The sequence below is a fragment of the Lissotriton helveticus genome, chromosome 3_1 (genome assembly GCF_964261635.1).
Source record: "Lissotriton helveticus chromosome 3_1, aLisHel1.1, whole genome shotgun sequence".
Classification (NCBI taxonomy): Eukaryota; Metazoa; Chordata; class Amphibia; order Caudata; family Salamandridae; genus Lissotriton; species Lissotriton helveticus.
The window spans coordinates 809,648,626-809,667,262 of NC_136061.1; the positions used below are offsets into that span (position 1 = coordinate 809,648,626).

Consider the following 18,637-nt stretch of genomic DNA (forward strand, 5'->3'; position numbering starts at 1 on the left):
CAGTGGGAGATGGCTTTTCTCTGACCCGGTGGAACTGGGTTTTTCCTCTGCTCCCCCTCTGGGCTGGTGCAATCTCTGTTTGCCTGCACATAAGAGCGTTGGCAGTGAAAAATAAATGTGGTCTTCCTCCAGGCAGGAGCATTTTTGCAGCTTCCGCTGGGTGAGAACAGACACGTTTTTCTTGTGTTTGGACTCCTTGGGACATAATAGAGGAGCTGACCATGGGGCCTTTCAAGGAGAGGGGCTGTGTGCCCCCATGCAGTGCAATTAGATAGCGGCTGTAGGAGGCTGACTCTCTATATAGTGCTCTAAAACGAAGTACACTGTGCAGAGAGTCCAGTTAGTCCCAGGTTGGTATACAGAGGCAATAGAAGATAATACAAACTCTCTATTTGTGGTAGGGTGGGCAAGCAGTCAGGCTTATCAGAGGGAAGTGCTAATCATTTGTTGTATTCACAGAGGCAATAAATGATACACACACCCAAGAAAAAATCAGAGACCAATTTGCAAAAATAACATCGATTTTTATGTAATTTTTCAGACCAAGAACTTCGTTCTACAGTAAGTACCTTTTGAGATAGTGATTTTTAAAATTCGCAAAATAAATTACTTTTGTGTGCAATTATACACCATTGAAATCAATGGGAGAAAATAGAAAAATGCGTATAAAATCACACTGTTGGATCTCAAGGTTCACCTATGGGATTTAAGTAAGTAGCAAGGCCAGGCCCAATGTTTCACCCCCGGATTCTCGGGATCATCATGGATTTAGCCAGGAGCAGAGTGTTGAGGTCGTTGGTAGCTGGTGCACCAAGAAGAAGGTTGCTACTTGAAATCACACTGCACAAGGGGACTTACGGGTAAGTCAAGGGGCAACAAACGAGGGAGAAGGTTGCAAGGCCCTCATGACCACAGGAGCACAGCTGTTTCGTCCGTACCCTGCCCAGACGGGCTGTGTGCAGAGCAGATAGGTAAGCGGGCGGTGTGCTTCAAGATGTCCTCACAGTTGGGAGCAGGCAGCTTGTAGAGGCGATTCTTGGACAGCTGGCCCACTCACAAAGTGGGTTTTGAGGGTCTCGACGGCCCTTGCTTCCTGGACATTTGGAGTCCGGAGTGGACTCTTTGCCTTCCTGTATGTTGCAGGGTGTCTGGTACCCTGGGTATTGGTGCAGCATGGCGCCGGTAGATCCTAGTGTCATCACACTTGGTGGGGAGACAGATTTTATCCTCTGGAGCTGGTGTACCACTCTTGGTTTGAGTGCTGCGTCAGAGTCCTGGGTAGCAGCAGGTCAGTAAAACCTGATTCTGTGGTTCGGTGCCTTCGGCTGCAGGCGAGTGGTACTTCAAGGGAGTTCTTTGGCTATTTGTCCAAGGTGCTCCAGGGTGGTTGGAGGTCTCACAGTTGCAGGATGAGGCAGCACACCATGATTGTCGGGATCTTAAGGCAGAAGGCAGGGCTTGGCACCAGAATTTTGCAACAGGGCTTCAATTCTTGGGTCAGCAGCTCTTCTGTGTCCGTATCTTCTTTGTGTCTGGCGAATCTTAAGTTGCAAGGTCCGGGTTGACACCTAAATATTAAATTTAGGGGCGTTAAACGGAGGGACAGGTAGTAACCAATGGGCTACTTACCTGTAGGGTGCCTACATCCTCTATGTGACCACTTCCTGTGGGAAGGGGCACTAGGCTAGCCCTGATAGGCTAATTAAGCCATGCCAAGATGGAAGAATTGGAAAAGTTGTGTCCACATCACCTGCCCCACCTTAGGAGTTGTGCTGGCAGAATGTGGGAACACACCCTAATTTAAATAATTTTTCTGCCTAGCCTCCTGCCAAATGTGGAGCGGAAAGGGGGTTGGCAATATCCACTATCTGGAAAATCCTGGATTTCATTTGAAAGGCATCATCGCCTTTTAAGCTTCCCGCCCTGCAAGGCCATCCTGGCCTGGAGGAGGTGTGAAACAGCAGAGCAGGCTTTGTTCCTGTGCTCTGAGAGCACTGGCTCTCACCCCATGAGGTGAGAAACATGCCTAGTGGTGGCAGGCTGGCTAAGGCTTGACAGGGACCACACCAGTGCTTGATAGGTTTATCAGGGGACCCTCTATGGTGTCTCCTGTGTGCATTTATTAATAAACCCAACACTGGCCTCAGTGAGGCTTTATTAAGACAAGATGTTTGGTACAAAACATCTTAAGGTACAGTAAAGCCATTTTGGAGCTAAGAAACTCGAAATGACAAATATCCAGCCCATGTACCCTCTATGGTTTCCCTGTGCTCCTACAATATCCAAGAATGGGTGTAGATATTGTAGAGTCATACCCGCTCATGCTGATATGTTCACACATGGGATAGTGTGCACCCTGCCTTAGGGATGTAAGGCCTGCAGTAGGAGTGACTTGCCTATACCTTATGCAGTGTATGTGGGCATGGCATACAGTGCTGTGTGCCATGTCGACTCTTCGGTTTTCTCTGCACAAAGGCATACAGCCTGCAATGGTAGTTTGCATGGTCTTGGTGAGGTGGTATCTGCAGTGGCACAATTTGTGCTGCAGTGTCAGAGAACCCTTTCCAGTACCAGTGCCCTAGGTACCAGTGGTTGCTGTAGTGTTACCAATCGTGGTCCCGTTTTAGGAAAGCGATCTGGCACTGATAACCCGGTTTGCAGGAACCCAGTGCACTTTTAATTCAAAATCACATCATACACCAGACATAAAATGGGTCAGAAAAATCTCTTTCCTACATTGGAACTAGGAGATGGGGTCTCCGTGGGCTCATTGAGGCTCGGGGAGGAGGGCCACATGCCCCCTCCCCAGTAAACTATTTGAGGGTCCCCCCTCAGCCCTGGCCGAACCCAGGTGGTTAATTTATTTAAATTGCGGATCCACAGCTAATTACCTGTAAAATGTGTTTAAAAACATATTTTGGGCCCCATGGGGTACTTCTGGGCAGTTTTACTCCTTCATTTTAAAATGAGGGCCTATAGACGCTGAGGGGGAAATAATGTGGCTGCTGATCCATCTGGGCGCTGGGGTTCAGACGAGGAGCCAGGTCTTGAGATCCTTCCTGAATTGGATCAGCGATGGGGATTGCCTGAGGTGGAGAGGCAGGGTGTTCCAGGGCTTGGCAGGTAGGTGAAGGATCTTCCTCCGGTTCTGGTCTTGTGGATCAGTGGGACGGTGGCCAGGGACAGTTGGGAGGATTGTGAGGGTCTGGTGGGTATGTGGAATGAGATGTGGTGGTTCAGATAGGCTGGTCCTGCGTCGTGGAAGCGTGTGTGAGGAGCTTGAAAGTGATACTTTTGTTGACTGGGAGCCAGTGGAGTTCCCGAAGGTGTTCGTTGATGTGCCTGCAGCGGGATATGTTGAGACCAATCAGGCAGCGGTGTTTTGAACGTTCTGTAGTTTCCTGAAGAGTTTCTGGTTGACGCGTTGTTGTTGTCGAGTCTGCTGCTAAGTGCGTGCAAGGGTGACCGTCTTTCTCGAGTCAGTGGGGATCCAACTGATGGTCCTTCGAAGCAGGCGAATCCTGTGGAAGCATGATGAGGATACGGCATTGACTTGGCGTTTCATTGTGAGCGTGGAGTCCTGTATGATGCTGAGGTTTTGTGCATGGTCCGTGGGTGTGGGGGGGGTTTCCTAGTGCAGGATAGCAGGTGTCATCCCACACTGAGGGGCTGAGACCCAGGATGAAGACTTCGATCTTGTCCGAATTGTGTTTGAGGCAAATGTCTTTCATCCATGTGGCGATGGCCTTCATCCCATTGTGGAAGTTGATTCTGTAGGCTCTGGGTTCGTTGGGGAGGGAGAAGATCATCTGGGTGTCGTCAGCAATGTTGAGTCCGTGGCTCCTGAAGATGGCTGCGAGTGGGACCATGTAGATTTTGAAGAGGGTGGGGCTCTGGGAGGAGCCAAGAGGCACTCCGCAGCTGATCTTTGTGGGTTCTCAGAGGGTGGCTGAGAGGTCAAGAAGAATGAGGGCTGCTGTTTCGCCCCAGTTGAGTAGGGAGTGGATGCCGTCAGTGGTTGCGAGGAGGGCAGTCTTGGTGCTGTGGTTGATTCAGAGGCCGTATTGGGAGTAGTCTAGGACATGGTGGCTTCGATAAACTCAGAGTTGGTTGTTGATGGCCTTCCGATGACCTCGGCTGGTAAGGGAAGCCGGGAGATGGGTCTGAAGTTCTTGAGGTTTGTCGGGTCAGCGGAAGGCTTCTTCAGCAGGGGGTTCATCTCTGAGTGTTTCAAATCACCAGGGAAGGTGGCAGTCTCAATGGAGCAGTTGATGGTGCGGCTTTGCTCTGGGGCAATGGTGGTGGCACTTCTATGGAAGATATAGTGTGGGCCTGGGTCCAAGGGGGCTCCAAAGTGGATGCTGTTCATGGTCTTAAGTGTGCTTTCTGTGTTGAGTGGGGTCCAGTTGAGCAGGGTCTGTTGGGTGTGGCATTTTTGGGTGCCTTGGTGGGGGCCTGGTTGGAGGGTCTTGGGTGTCGAAACTGTCATAGATCTGCCTGATCTTGTGGTGGAAAAAAGGTGCTGAGTTTGTTGAAGAGGTCTTGGGAGGGTTGGTCTCGCTGTTGGGCCTGGCAAAATCCTTGACAGTGGTGAAGAGTTATTTGCTGTTGTGTGTGTGGTGGTAATTCTGTCTTGGAGGGCCGTTTTCTTTGTGGTTTTGAGGAGGAGGTGGTGTGCGGAGACAGTGGCTTTGAAGGTTGTGTGGGCTTCCAGGGTTTTGTTGTTCCTCCATGTCTTCTCAAGTCGTCTACAGGTGAACTTATGGATGGGCAGGAGTGAGCCAACTGGCTTTCTTGAAGTGTTGCTTGTGGTTGTATTGAGGGATGCTGTGAGGGGTTTTCTTCAGTGACTTTGTTCCAGCTACATCGGGGGGAGGGTTGAGTGCGGCGTTGTACTGTGGATTTGGTGAAGTCGAAGTGCACGCAGTGGTGGTCGGTCCAGAGGAGTTCGGAGGTGTGGCTGTAGGTGATGTTTTCACTGGTGGAGAAGACTGGGTCGAGCGTGTGTCCTGCTGCATGGGTTGGAGAGGTGGCTATCTGCTTGAGTCCTAAATTGATGATGTTCTCCAGAAGGGATGTGGTGTTCTGGTCATTGGGGTTGTCCAGGTGAAAGTTGAGGTTGCAGAGTAGGATGTCTTCGGTGGATGCGAGAGCCTGTGGTGTGATGAAGTTGATGATGACTTTGGTGAAGGGCGGGTGGGGGCCTGGAGGTCTGTGGACGAGAGTGCCCCGGAGGGTGGTATTGGGGTTGGTCTGGATCTGGAAGTGGAGTTGTTCCATGGTTGTCGTTGGGTCATCTTAGTGGGTGGTCAGGTGGAGGGTGTGTTTGTGGACAGTGGTGATGCCTCCTCTTGGTCGGTCGGTGCAGTCCTTGCGGGTGATCTTGTAGCTGTCAGGTATGGCGGTGGCGATGTCAGGGCCAGAGCTGGGGTTTTTCCACATTTCCGTGAGGAAGGTGATGTCGGGAGACACTGAGTCGAAGAGGTCTCAGATTTCTGTGGCGAGTTTGAGGAGGGGGCGCATGTTGAGGAGGATACTGCTGAGCCGGTCGGGTTGGCTGGGCGGCGGGAGGAGCTGGAGTGTGGAGGTGGGCGAGGGTACAGCTGCAGTTTTGGCAGGAGAAAGGTCCTTTGGTGTCCTTTGGTGACAAGGTTGCTAGCGTCGTATCTGAGGAAGGTCTGAGAACCAGGGTCCGTGGCACTGGTTGCGGTCCGAACGGATGCGCCAGTTTCACGGCCCTGCAACGCACACTGCTAAGTAGTGTGCGCGGTGGCTGGACAGCTGGGAGGTGGGAAACACGAGGAACAGGAAAGTGGCACTGGACCGTGGCGTGACGCTGGGTATCGTAGTGGCAGGGGGCGAATGCAAAAATTGTAAAAGGAGAGAAAGAGAAAAAAGCGTAAAAAAGAGTGATGGGACAGAAGAGAATCAGAGAAAGGCAGAAAAATAGGGCAGCCCAGCAGCAGAGCAAGAGACGCTTTACCACTAGATCACAAAGGATGAGGCGCAGGCAGGTGCCTGTGGGTGGACGGAGGGCCGCGAACCACTGACCCAAAGGGTCAGATGGTCAGCAGCAGGGAGTTCTGACTTCCTGAATAGAGTTGCCCATGAGGTCTCTATCCCTACTTTCACATCTAAACTGTTTGTCAACGTCTGCGGAGTACCTCGGGGATCTACCCTGAGTTCTATGCTCTTTAACAATTACATGGCCACCTTGACAAAGTTGTTAGATCATTTGGAATTGAGAATCTTTCATATCCACTTGGTCTTTGCATTTGACCAGGAAATAGAGCTCACTGAAGTTCGATTTGGAGAACATGCCTGCCGTGGGTTCGTGGATGTGACGTGTTTACTCCAAATAAATGGAGCTATGAAGGAGGTTTTGCTTTCTGGAAAAGCGATACAGGCTTGGTCAAGTGATGGGTGGATCCCCTTTTCCTAAAAAGTCAGTAAGAAATCTGGACTTCTTAATGGATTAGGAACTTTATATGGAAAATCATGTTACAGCCATATTTTGGCATACTTTGGCTTTTCAGGAATGTGTTTACATGGCTACCTTTAGACAGTTGGAAGACTGTGACTCTTGCATTGATGACTAGCCGTCTGGATTATGGCAATGCCTTGATGGTGGGCAGGAGCTCTTCCTTGATGTCTCGCCTTCAGTTGGCACAAAACTCTGTGGCCCATTTGGTTTTCCATTTACCTACAGATACTAGGATAAGCCCAATACCGAATTCTCTGCACTGGCTGCCCGTCTGGAAAAGGTATATTTTTAAACTCGTATGTGTCACACATAAGGCCTTGTACAGGACTGGCTCATTATGTCTTCGATCCTGCGTAAGTTTCTATTTTCCAGTGAAGGCCCTGAGATCTTCTGATACTGCTTTGGCTGTTTCTTGTGAATTCTGCACTACCGACAATGGGGAATGTTCTTTACGTTTTCTAGCTCCTCGCTTTTGTAGTGTTTTTCTGCTTTTTTATAAAACTAATTAAAACATGGCTTCATTGGCTTCATTGTAAATTCCAGGATGATACTTGTCGCTGCCTCCTCTTCTAGCTGATAGCGCCTGTATGCTCCCTATGGAGTGATCTGTTCTGAGCTATACTAAGTGCAAAACATAATGGTGTGACAGGGTTCGTAAATTTCTACCCTCTAATTAATACCTACATTACATACACACATTGAATCCATGTAAAGAAAAATGGCTATATCTGTAATCACGAGCCTGTGGCTGGTGGTGGGGGGCGTTGGACCTCAAACCCTAGACTTCTTTGTAGCAGGAAGCTGCCCATGTTGCTCCTCTGCGTCGAGAGACGCTTACTGGATCCCGCTGGAGCTCCTCTTTGCGGCCAGACGAAGCTGTGCTGGGCCACACCTCTTAGCAAGTCGCTGTAAAATTTCAGCGTTATGCAGGAGTGAGTTTTATTGAAATCTCCTAAGCTTACTTGGCTTAAGAAGTTTCTTTATGATAGGGAAATACAAGTGTACTAGTGGGGGACTTACTACCCAGCCACCTGCAAAAGTAACAACCATTGATAAAAATGCTCCCAAGGGCTATAGGTGTAATACCCACTGAGATAGAACTCACGGAGAATAGACTATCACTTGGGGATGGTGGAGAATACTCCTATAGTACCTATAATACCAACCCCTCTGAAAAAGATCACACAGAAATTGTAGCTGCTACTGAAATTGATACTGCCTGTAATCAAGATATCACACTAACTAGGCCCCCCATAGTTGCTGCCATGGATGAGGGGAAGAACCCGCAGGGTCCACTCCAACATGGGTATAAATCTAATTGGGTTGCTTCCAATAAGCACCTTTTTAATGGTGCAGTATCGACGCCTACACTGCCTGTTCAATCCAAGGCTAAAACATGCCGAACGGCCCAATTAAAAGGAGGGGAAAGGTCAGTCGCACCCAAACTGGATTGGCTAGATGATTTCGTGAGTGCTGTGAAGGATCCGCTAAAAGGGTTGACACGTTTAGAATTTACCCCACTTCTGGATAAAATAACTGTCCTTTAATCTTGGGTAATCTATATCACCAAAGCCAATCTACATTTAGAATGCCCCCAGCCAGAAGCCACATCCTCTCACATAGCACCACTTGCAGGAGATGGTATCCCCGGGACCTCAAAATCCCTTGCCCATGGAAGTAATGCAGGAACATCCAGGGCTTGGAGAATGCAGCGATTTGCATTGCAACAACCACACGATTGACACCTTTCATCAAGATCCTCGAGGCACTTCAGCTAGAAGTAAAGTGGCTGATACACTTACCCTTGAAACCAAGGACCTTGTGACAATTGATTTGCCTCCTGAGGCGTACCCTTATGTGGTTGTGATGACTGGGGTTACTGATTTAATGGGTGGGCTGAAGGAAACTCACATGGTATTGAGCAATAAGTGCCACAATTTTCAAAGACACCGTAACAGTAATAAGACCCCCTATAGTTATAGCTACTGAGGCAGGGGCTTCCCCCGATTCATATTTGGGGTTCAGAACACAGTCTAATACTAATTCTGCAGATTTTAATATGGAATGGTAACGTTTTTTGTAGCACTCCACTGCAATGAAGTCCATAATCCTGCTGTCCTGAGAGTTTGGCTGTGAATATTAAAGGAATTACAGCACATACTTGCTACCCAGTCATGGGTGAAATGTATTAAGCACAATCTTATCCTGACATTTTAGTAAACTTGTACTTCCTGTTTCTTGATGGATGTCAACTATTTGCCATTAATGGCTTTCCTTCACTGACCAAGAAGAAGCCAAACTGGGAGCTTTTAGTTTAATTTAATAGTTTTGTCCACTTCACTTGCTGTATTGGATACTGCTTTAAAGAATATTCAGGCTTTGGAAATTAGCTCAGGTGCTACTACGTTGGTTATTGTAAACATTTGGAGTATCTGCTGTTCACTCACTTTGGCATTGCAAATTATTTGGCTACATGAGTTTGTGGTCAAATTCAGCGCCTGTCGAGATCATTGGAAAAAACAACTAAGGTTCCTTTTTGGGGATTGAGTTTTATTTGAGGGCTTGTTCGCAGTTCCAGTGCTTATGCTGGAGGATCAGGTGCATGTAAATAGGGGCCAAACTGAGCTGGATTATATGGTGTATTCAGAACTAGTGAAATGAAATGGTTGCTTCCCCACTGAACATTGAACAAGACCTGTCCAAAGGGCACAAATTGTACGTTTTGTGATTTTGCAATATCTTGATTAAATGTAACATTCTGCACAGAATTAAGGATTTCACAATTAGCCAAATAGTAGAATCGACCAAGAGCAAATTTGTATAGACCGTGAACTAGTTTATAAAGCATTTTATTCCCTGGGTAATATAGTCAGACCTCACCGTATGGCTTTAAGCTCAAATCATAAATGTTTAGAAAGGGAGAAAGTTGACCCAAATGTTATTGTATAATCTGTGAATTCTGGCTCATTAAATACCTTTTAATCTCTGATCTGACCTAACACTCCTCTTTGATGAGATTATCTTTGTGGTCACCACGGCACTAACTATAAAATGTAAATTCACAGCCCATACTCTCTGAAAAATAGACTTTGAAATGACAAAATCTGTTGGTATGCTAAACAAAATCTTTGATATTTTGAAATTTTGCACCCGCCCTCGAGAGGAAGTAAGTGAGTAAATCTTTTCAAAGGATTCAGACCAGGGATCTTCAGTCATATTCTTGGTCTTCCTAAATACTGCCCCCTGTCAAACTCTTCTGTCTGGGATGGAGGATCACGTCAGGCTACTATGCATTTTATCTTATCTTTGTGTATGTGAACATTGCACACACAGCAATATTTGGAAGCTAGTCCACACCAAGGTGTTAGTGCCTGTAGTAATCCATTTAATTCATTATGGTATATCTTATTTGTGCTATGGTAAGCAGGTTTCAGTCCGCTGCAGGGAAAATCAAGAGCCTTAACTTTTAATGCTTGTCTAGAGTGAAGCAGGTGTAAATAAACAATTTGTAGATTTTCTGGCTAAAAGCGTAGGCTTTGTATGGTTTCCTCAATTGATAAATTGGTGCTCAAATCTCTGTAGTGTTTTATTGTATATAGTCCTTTAATTTACTTACTGAATATATTTAGGGACGTTTTTGCTTTGGATGTATGTGTTTAATGATAATTACCTGTTGATGCTGTATTCATTAGGGGTGGACGGAACTCGCTTAGTTTCACTCTGTGGAATTCCGAGGAGTTACCTAAAAACTCAGCGCGATTATGCGGAGTTCTGTGAGTGGCAGAGTTCACCTACGTTGCACTGCTTGCGCTAATTTTTAGCGCCAGGAGCTTGTCCCATGCTGTAAATCTGTGCGCACGGCACCACATGCTTTGCCATAGGGCGCTTCACCTTTCTGCCGCTGAAGTAGATTTTCTCCTCGAGCGACAGCTTTCTCAACCCGAGCAGTAGCAACCTGCCGCGACCGCTCATGTAGAAACATCTTGCTATGAGGCGGCCTAGCGCTTTATTTTCTTCCTCATGCAGTACAAAGCTCTACCACGCCACGGTTAGCGCAGTTTTTCTGGAATTCCATTCTCTAAGCCAAACTGCCGAAGTAGCGGAGTTTACCGCCAACCAATACTTATCACGTTAGCAGCAGACATTTTTAATGCAAAGTATTTTTATGCTATGTTTTATATTGTTTTAAATCAAATAAACATCTAGTGACTGATTCTTACATAGCACTTGTTCGCTCTCCAAGAAGCTGTTTCCACGTGGACTTCCATTCACTGTTGCTCCCATCTTGGCCCTTTCACCCAAATCACTTTGCACCAGCTTTACATTGTTTACGTCTGTATCTTTTTCATTTATCATTCTAGAGACTCTTGATTGTGTGCAAAACATGGTAGGGTTGAATGAGCATTGGGTTATTAATAAACTTTGCAGACAGAAGTCTTCAGCTACTGTAGTATTCCTGGGGTGGGAGCCTTAGTGGTAACATAAAGGACATAGAATACCTTTGCCTACTATCTGGAGTAACTACTAAGACTGTGCATCTGTGTTGTTTTTGCTTTAGATATCCAAGACATTTGTGTCTTTAAAAATGAGCTATTTTGCCTTCACACCGATGGAAAAGTCTCTCATTTTTCGCTCATGCAAGTGGAGCGCTGTATTGACCGTCTGCTAAAACGGGGCTTTTGGACTATTGCTGCGAGGGTCTGTTGCCTGTTCCAAAATTCTATTGTTTCCAGCAGAGTAAGTAGAACATGTACATTACATCTTTTGTGTGCAGCCTATCACAAATATGTCCATTAGTACACTTCTGGTATTTTTATTTTGTTTTGGAGCTTAGAGAATGAGGTACATGTTTAAGTCTTATTTACAAAAATGTAGCCTGCCATCATGACACCATAGAGTAAAATCTGTGTATATAGTGTGACTGGTTATCCAAATTAACAGATGCCTCAGTGGCATTCAAGTTGTAACCAAATGCTTTGCATCCTTAAAGTCCATGCTTAGGCTGAAAAATCAGGACAACCTGGAGTGCTACACTATACTCCTACTTCCAAAAACTGTGAAAACAGAATTTTAGAAACAAATATATTGTCTCTCTAAGAAGTAGACATTGTAATGTTATGATCAGTTTTTACATATAATAAGCAGTGGGTATTATGATGCCCTGAATGGTCTTCACATATAGTGCATTAGAACATACCTAGGTCCCTAGGAAAGAATAACATATAGAAGTAAAACAATAAACTGAACTCTACTACGAATGATTGTTAAAGGGCCTGCTGAAGAGAAGAGGATTCTAATATTATGCCGTCATGTGAGCAGTTAAATGATTTACAGTAGTAATCTGTTTAGAAAATAGCAAATGTCGCTCTTGATTTAAAAGCTTGCCTTTTTTTTTTCTCTCGCTGGAACGTCACATTCCAGTACAGTTTGCGGTAGAATCAGCTAGTACTGATTACCATTTAGATTCTGTGGCCTTGTTGGATTTCTAAACTCTTGTTTATCACAGCACTTTCCAAAGTGAATAGGTCTGGGTTATATGTGAAGAATAGCAAGTCAGAATTTCTTTTTTCCAATGTTTAGTGTAAATGAATGTGTTGGCAATGTATTGGGCTCTGGTAATGTATTTTGGCATCACCTTTTAGCCTACATCTAGCATTTGTGGATATTATTGATGTTTGAGATGCTTTGGAGACTTCATTCCAAGGCAGGATGCTGGGCTTCCCCTTGTTTTGTCCAATGGCATATTAACTGGGTGTCCCACGTGCATTTTTGAAGGATGGCCCAAAGAGGTCTACTGGGGACAGCGAATAGCTGGCACACACGTTGTTAGCCTTTGGGCCAAAGTGATCGGAGACATTGCAGTTCGGAGGGTGGATGACCGCTGCATCTGAGGGTTGAGACTCACAGGATGCAGGAGTCCTCTCAAAGGAGGAAATTGAGGTTGTGTCTGGGCAGAATTAAATGTATTGTGTGAAGTGCTGGAAGTGGGCAGCATGGCAGAGGAATGTATTTGCTAAGCTAGTGCTACAGCAAAGTGATATATAAACAAAACACCCAACTCCCACATGGAATCCACGGAAAGCAGGCACGGACACGAAGTGGCAGTGGATTCGGCATTTATTTCAGTGCAGGACGCCCTCAATCATGAGCACAAGGAGAGACGCGTTTCAGCCTTCAAGAGGCCTTTATCAATCTAGTTTGGCAATGCATAGCTCATACATTAAATAGCCCATCCCACTAGCTCTGTTGGTAAACATGGAAGACATACTATGGCGTGAGTATTCCCATATTAGCTTAAATACAACATGCTCGCGTTGCCTAAAAATCTTCATAAACATAAATGTAGGAAAGACGCAACATACTAATATAAAGTGCACAGTGCATTAAACAAAGTTGCAAAGTTACCTAGTAAAGCAGACAAAATATACGATGAAGCATGTATAGCAATAAAACCATTGCTCAATGGGATACATACGGGCATTAAAACTGTTCAGCCAAACTAACACCCAGTGTTGCCAATATGTTCTAAAATTGTCAAAATAGTTTTAAAACTGCTGCCGCACATACTCATACTAGTCCTTAATGACTGTCCATAGCCCTGGTAGCTCATTTGCGCCCGTAACTTTCCCGCCACAACTCGACCTCTGACCTTGTCAAGGAAGGAGAAATAATCTCTGCCATATCATTATCAACAATTACTGCTGCCTGGAGCCCCGGGACCGGAAAATGTTTTTCGCGCTTGGGGTAACATCTTGGCATCGTTCAAGAAATGTCACATCAAGATTAATTCGGGCAGACGCTCAAACTCTGCCTTTTTATGATCAGCTGTTGCTGCTGTGTGACGTCCCGGGACCGGCAAACATTCTTCGCGCATGAGGTAACATCTTTATATCGTTAAAGAAATGTCACCTCAAAGTTATTTCAGGCACACACTTGAAATCCCTTAGGGACTGCGGATCCCACAATGCAGCAGAATAGTCAGTTAAATATAGGCAGTATAAACCTCCTGATGTTGTTGCAAAGTCAGTGTCAAAGAGGCGGTTAACACCCAGGCAAGGACAGGTAATGTCTAAAGGACAAAAGCGGCAAGCGTAAAAATGTTTAAATGGCACAACCTCGTGATTAAGGGGGACCCATCCGCAAAATAGATAACGCCATCACCACCTCACCGCATTGGCGTTTTATAGCGTCTGCGGTGCCCAGTCACCAGTATTCCAAGCAAGGCATTTCTTGTCGGTGAGATACAGATCCATGCTGGCAGTCGCAAAAACCGCCCCGCTCTGAGACCTGCATTCCCTCGGCAGTCATCCTCGATCCTTATCCAGGTTGCACAGCTGGGGGCTCTCCTGATAGCACTCCAGTACTCCTCCACAAAAAACGGTCTGATAGGAGAGCCACAAAACGACTGGTTTTATTTATTTTATTTATTTTGAAAGTTTTATATAGCGCGGACAAGATCCTTGCGGATATCAGAGCGCTTTACAAAGAGGAGTACATGGGGACGCAAAGTCATACAGATAAATCAATAGGTCACATAGTATAAATGGTACAAATAGGTGGCTACAAAGCCAACCTGTGTACAAAATAGTACAAGTAAATGGCACAAGTAAATGGCTACAAAGTCAAACATGTGGGAATCAGACAATTAATAAAAATGATTAAGGTTGAGTGGGAGAGTTCGACGGAAGGATGGAGGACCCGTTGGGCGGGGAGGTGTAGTTGTGTGAGGTGTTGCAGGGGCGACGAGGGGGACGAGGGCATTTGCTGCGTCTAAGAGCGGGGATTGACGCCCGGTTTGGGGCGTGTTGAGTGAGTGAGTCAACCGGATGGGTAGGGAATAAGTTGGGAGGGGAGGTGTGTGAGGGGTGTATGGGGTGTGTGGCGAGTAGTTCCTTGATGTTGTGTATGTCATCTTTGATCTGAGCAAGGGTGGCCATGATGTTGTCCATCGTGGGGTAGGTGGTGGAGGTGGGGGCGGCCGTCTGAGGGGAATGGCTGACCAGGAAATTCGTGTGCAGGTGGGAGCGTGGGCTGGTGTTCGAGGAGGTGTGCGTTGTGTTGGTGTACAGGAAGGTGTTGGGGAGAAGGGATGTTTTGGGCGGGAGGGGTGTGGATGAGGTGGGGAGGGGGTTGGTGGTGTGAGTGAGGGCAATGATGGTAGGTGGGTGGGTCAAGGTGTATGCTGGGAGACTGATAGTCGAGGTGGGGGTGCAGGAAGGGTAATGGGGACTGAGAGTAGGAGGGGAAATGGGATTGGGAGTGGTCATGTTGTGGGGAGGGGGAGTTATACTAAGAAAGGAGGTGAGAGGATAATGGGGACTGAGAATGGGGGGGATGGGGGGGATCCATGTTGCGATGATGGTTTAGGTGGGACTAGGAGAATGCACTATAGTGGTACACATGTGCAGGAAAAACAAAAACATACAGTAGGTTACACGGTGTAAGAATAGTACTAGTGATCAATCGGCGTATCCCAAATGTAAGAGTGTGCAGTGAAACATATACATACAATAGGTTACAGTAGGTTATAGAGTACAACAGTGTCACTGGTGATCAACCATATATATATATGGGGTAGTGCCACCATCAAAAATCCAAAATCATAGAAATCAGAAATGACATTAGTTAGCAACCAAGGTAAATGAAGTAGCATTGCATTACAAATGTTCGAAATACAGGTAGAAGAATAATACTGCGGTAAAAGGTATATGAGGTAGCAATCTGCGCATTACAAATGTTCAACATACAGGTATAGGTACAATACTTCAAAACTAGGCAAACATTCTTTCAGATATGGTGTAGCAATCTGTGCATTACAAATGTTCAGAGTAAAGCTAGGAGTGTACTACAATAATAGGCAGACATTCTGGCAAATATGAGGTGGCATTCTGTGCATTACATATGTTCAGAATATAGTTAAAAGTATAATAATAGGCAGGCATTCTTTCACAAGAGGGTGTAGATACCTAACTGAGCCAGGTACTCAGTAGTTGTGATTAGTCTAGAGTGATTAATTCTTGGCGAGTGTTCAGATAAAGAATAAAATGACTAATCCAAGATGTCCGCCCATGAGAGAGAATAGTCAAACATGTCCGCCAAATAGGTGGGATAGAGACATTAGTCCTCTGTTTGTTGCTGTTGTTTAGCTAGCATAGAAAGCAGTGTCCCCTCTCCTTCATGCATGCAGGGGAGGTGGAGATATTAGTCCTCTGTCTGCTGCTATTACTTTAAGCCTAGGGGGAGGAGTTTCACTCTCTATCCGAGCCAGCAATGCTTCAGCTATCTGGGAGGAATGCTTATCTCTGTGTGGGGGAGATAAATTGAGGAGCCTCGTGGACAGAGGTACCGTGGGGGGGGGGGGGGATTTATTGTTACAGGTTTATGGCTCCAGCCATTTTGGACAGAGGAGGTAGTTTAAAAGTGAGCAGGCGGGTAGGAGAAATACAAATACCTCAAGTCTCTGTGTGCCCCCTGAGTCCGACCGTAGAGTCTTTCAGAAGCAATGCATCAATCCACAAAGTGTCCCAGTCCCTTCCGATTTGCTAAAATTTGTGAATTGCTTGTGATTGAACTCCACAGATTAGATCAGATCATGGCTCCAAGCCTGTATCACCATGAGACGCAGCGTAGGTAATCACCCGGTATCTAACGAGGTCGATGGGGGCAGGCTTCAGTCTTCTATCGCAGAACCGCTCCCGTTGTTGGTCTCAGGGCTCTCCTCAGTCGCTCCCCTGGGCAGCGGCGGCGCAATACCCTCCGTGCGCATCCATCTCCTGAGCCCGTGTCCTGTCTCCGGTGCTGCGGTGCGGGGGGGAGGAGGAGGAGGGGGGGGGACTGCTACTTCGTAGCAGCCGGCGTCCTCCACCGTGGAGCGGACGGTGGGGGGGCCACTTTCAATCCTCTGGTGTTCGCTGTAGCTCCTCTGCTGCGGCTTTACTTAGCCCTCCGTAGCCTCTGAGACTCACTGCGGTGGAGCGGGCGGGCGGTTCCGGCTCAGCAGGCTCACCGAGCTTTAGCCGCCTCTGCTGTGAGAATGCTGCAAGTGAGGTGCAGTTTTTGGTTTGGAACCATTGACAGTTCTAGAAGTGTGGTGAACCACGGCTGACGGGTGTTCCGTGAAAGCGTGACGACCATTCACGCTGTATCACAATGAACAAAAACACCCAACTCCCACATGGAATCCACGGAAAGCAGGCACGGACACGAAGTGGCAGTGGATTCGGCATTTATTTCAGTGCAGGACGCCCTCAATCATGAGCACAAGGAGAGACGCGTTTCAGCCTTCAAGAGGCCTTTATTGAATAAGGTCAAATGTCTGTTTTGCAGTTATGAAGCTACTGCTGCAAGGTGTAGTCGAATTGACATGTAGGCTAAACCTGCTTGTTGTAGATGCAAAAGATATCAAATAATATTCTGTATAGATGCATCTAATGGATCCATTTTATTGTTCTTACAATAAATAACAAACCTTTTCCACTTTGCTGCATAACATGCCCTAGGGACAAGTTTCCTTGCTTCTTTAAGAATTGTCATACAATCTGGTGGTAGATTTAGATATCCAAACTCTAGGACTTCAGGAGCCAGATTGCTAAGTTGAGCTCCTTGGGGTTTGGATGTCTGATTTCCCCATGGTTGTGAGAATGCTGCAAGTGAGGTGCAGTTTTTGGTTTGGAACCATTGACAGTTCTAGAAGTGTGGTGAACCACGGCTGACTGGTGTTCCGTGAAAGCGTGACGACCATTCACGCTGTATCACAATGAACAAAAACACCCAACTCCCACATGGAATCCACGGAAAGCAGGCACGGACACGAAGTGGCAGTGGATTCGGCATTTATTTCAGTGCAGGACGCCCTCAATCATGAGCACAAGGAGAGACGCGTTTCAGCCTTCAAGAGGCCTTTATCAATCTAGTTTGGCAATGCATAGCTCATACATTAAATAGCCCATCCCACTAGCCCTGTTGGTAAACATGGAAGACATACTATGGCGTGTGTATTCCCATATTAGCTTAAATACAACATGCTCGCGTTGCCTAAAAATCTTCATAAACATAAATGTAGGAAAGACGCAACATACTAATATAAAGTGCACAGTGCATTAAACAAAGTTGCAAAGTTACCTAGTAAAGCAGACAAAATATACGATGAAGCATGTATAGCAATAAAACCACTGCTCAATGGGATACATACGGGCATTAAAACTGTTCAGCCAAACTAACACCCAGTGTTGCCAATATGTTCTAAAATTGTCAAAATAGTTTTAAAACTGCTGCCGCACATACTCATAGTAGTCATTAATGACTGTCCATAGCCCTGGTAGCTCATTTGCGCCCGTAACTATCCCGCCACAACTCGACCTCTGACCTTGTCAAGGAAGGAGAAATAATCTCTGCCATATCATTATCAACAATTACTGCTGCCTGGAGCCCCGGGACCGGAAAATGTTTTTCGCGCTTGGGGTAACATCTTGGCATCGTTCAAGAAATGTCACATCAAGATTAATTCGGGCAGACGCTCAAACTCTACCTTTTTATGATCAGCTGTTGCTGCTGTGTGACATCCCGGGACCGGCAAACATTCTTCGCGCATGAGGTAACATCTTTATATCGTTAAAGAAATGTCACCTCAAAGTTATTTCAGGCACTCACTTGAAATCCCTTAGAGACTGCGGATCCTATATATATATATATATATATATATATATATATATATATATATATATATATATATATATATATATATATATATATATATATATATATATAATCATTGTGTGTATATATTACCTACTGGCGATAGCCAGTAGGTATATATAGTTAGGATTTTTTTCCTATGGGATTTTTGAAAATTCTATGTCGAATAACTTTGGCGTTTGAAGACAGAATTGGCTGAAATTTTCAGGAAAATTGAACATTTTGTTTCTGAGCAGCCCCTGAACATTTGGGGGGGTTTCGTCAAGGGGGGCCGAGAAAAAAGGGGGGTCCCAAAACGTGTTTTTCCTATGCAATTTTCCATAGGGCGGTTGGCCTCACTTTTAGCCTGAACGGCTGAATGGATTTACACCAAACTTGGCAAAATTGTAGGGACTGGTAGCCCGATGTGCCTTTGCTATGTCTCAAGATATAGGCTCCAGTGGTTTTTACGAAAATTAA

General features: G+C 46.0%; 1 protein-coding gene across 2 annotated transcripts in view; it reads left to right on the top strand.

Moving 5' to 3' along the window:
- Positions 1-18,637, top strand: part of HPS5 (HPS5 biogenesis of lysosomal organelles complex 2 subunit 2) — a 594,029-nt gene that overhangs the window by 253,160 nt on the left and 322,232 nt on the right. For both annotated transcript variants that reach the window (XM_078681077.1, XM_078681076.1), the window contains exon 10: positions 11,043-11,221. In XM_078681077.1, the coding sequence (XP_078537203.1) occupies positions 11,043-11,221 (179 nt within the window). The remainder of the gene's footprint in view (positions 1-11,042; positions 11,222-18,637) is intronic.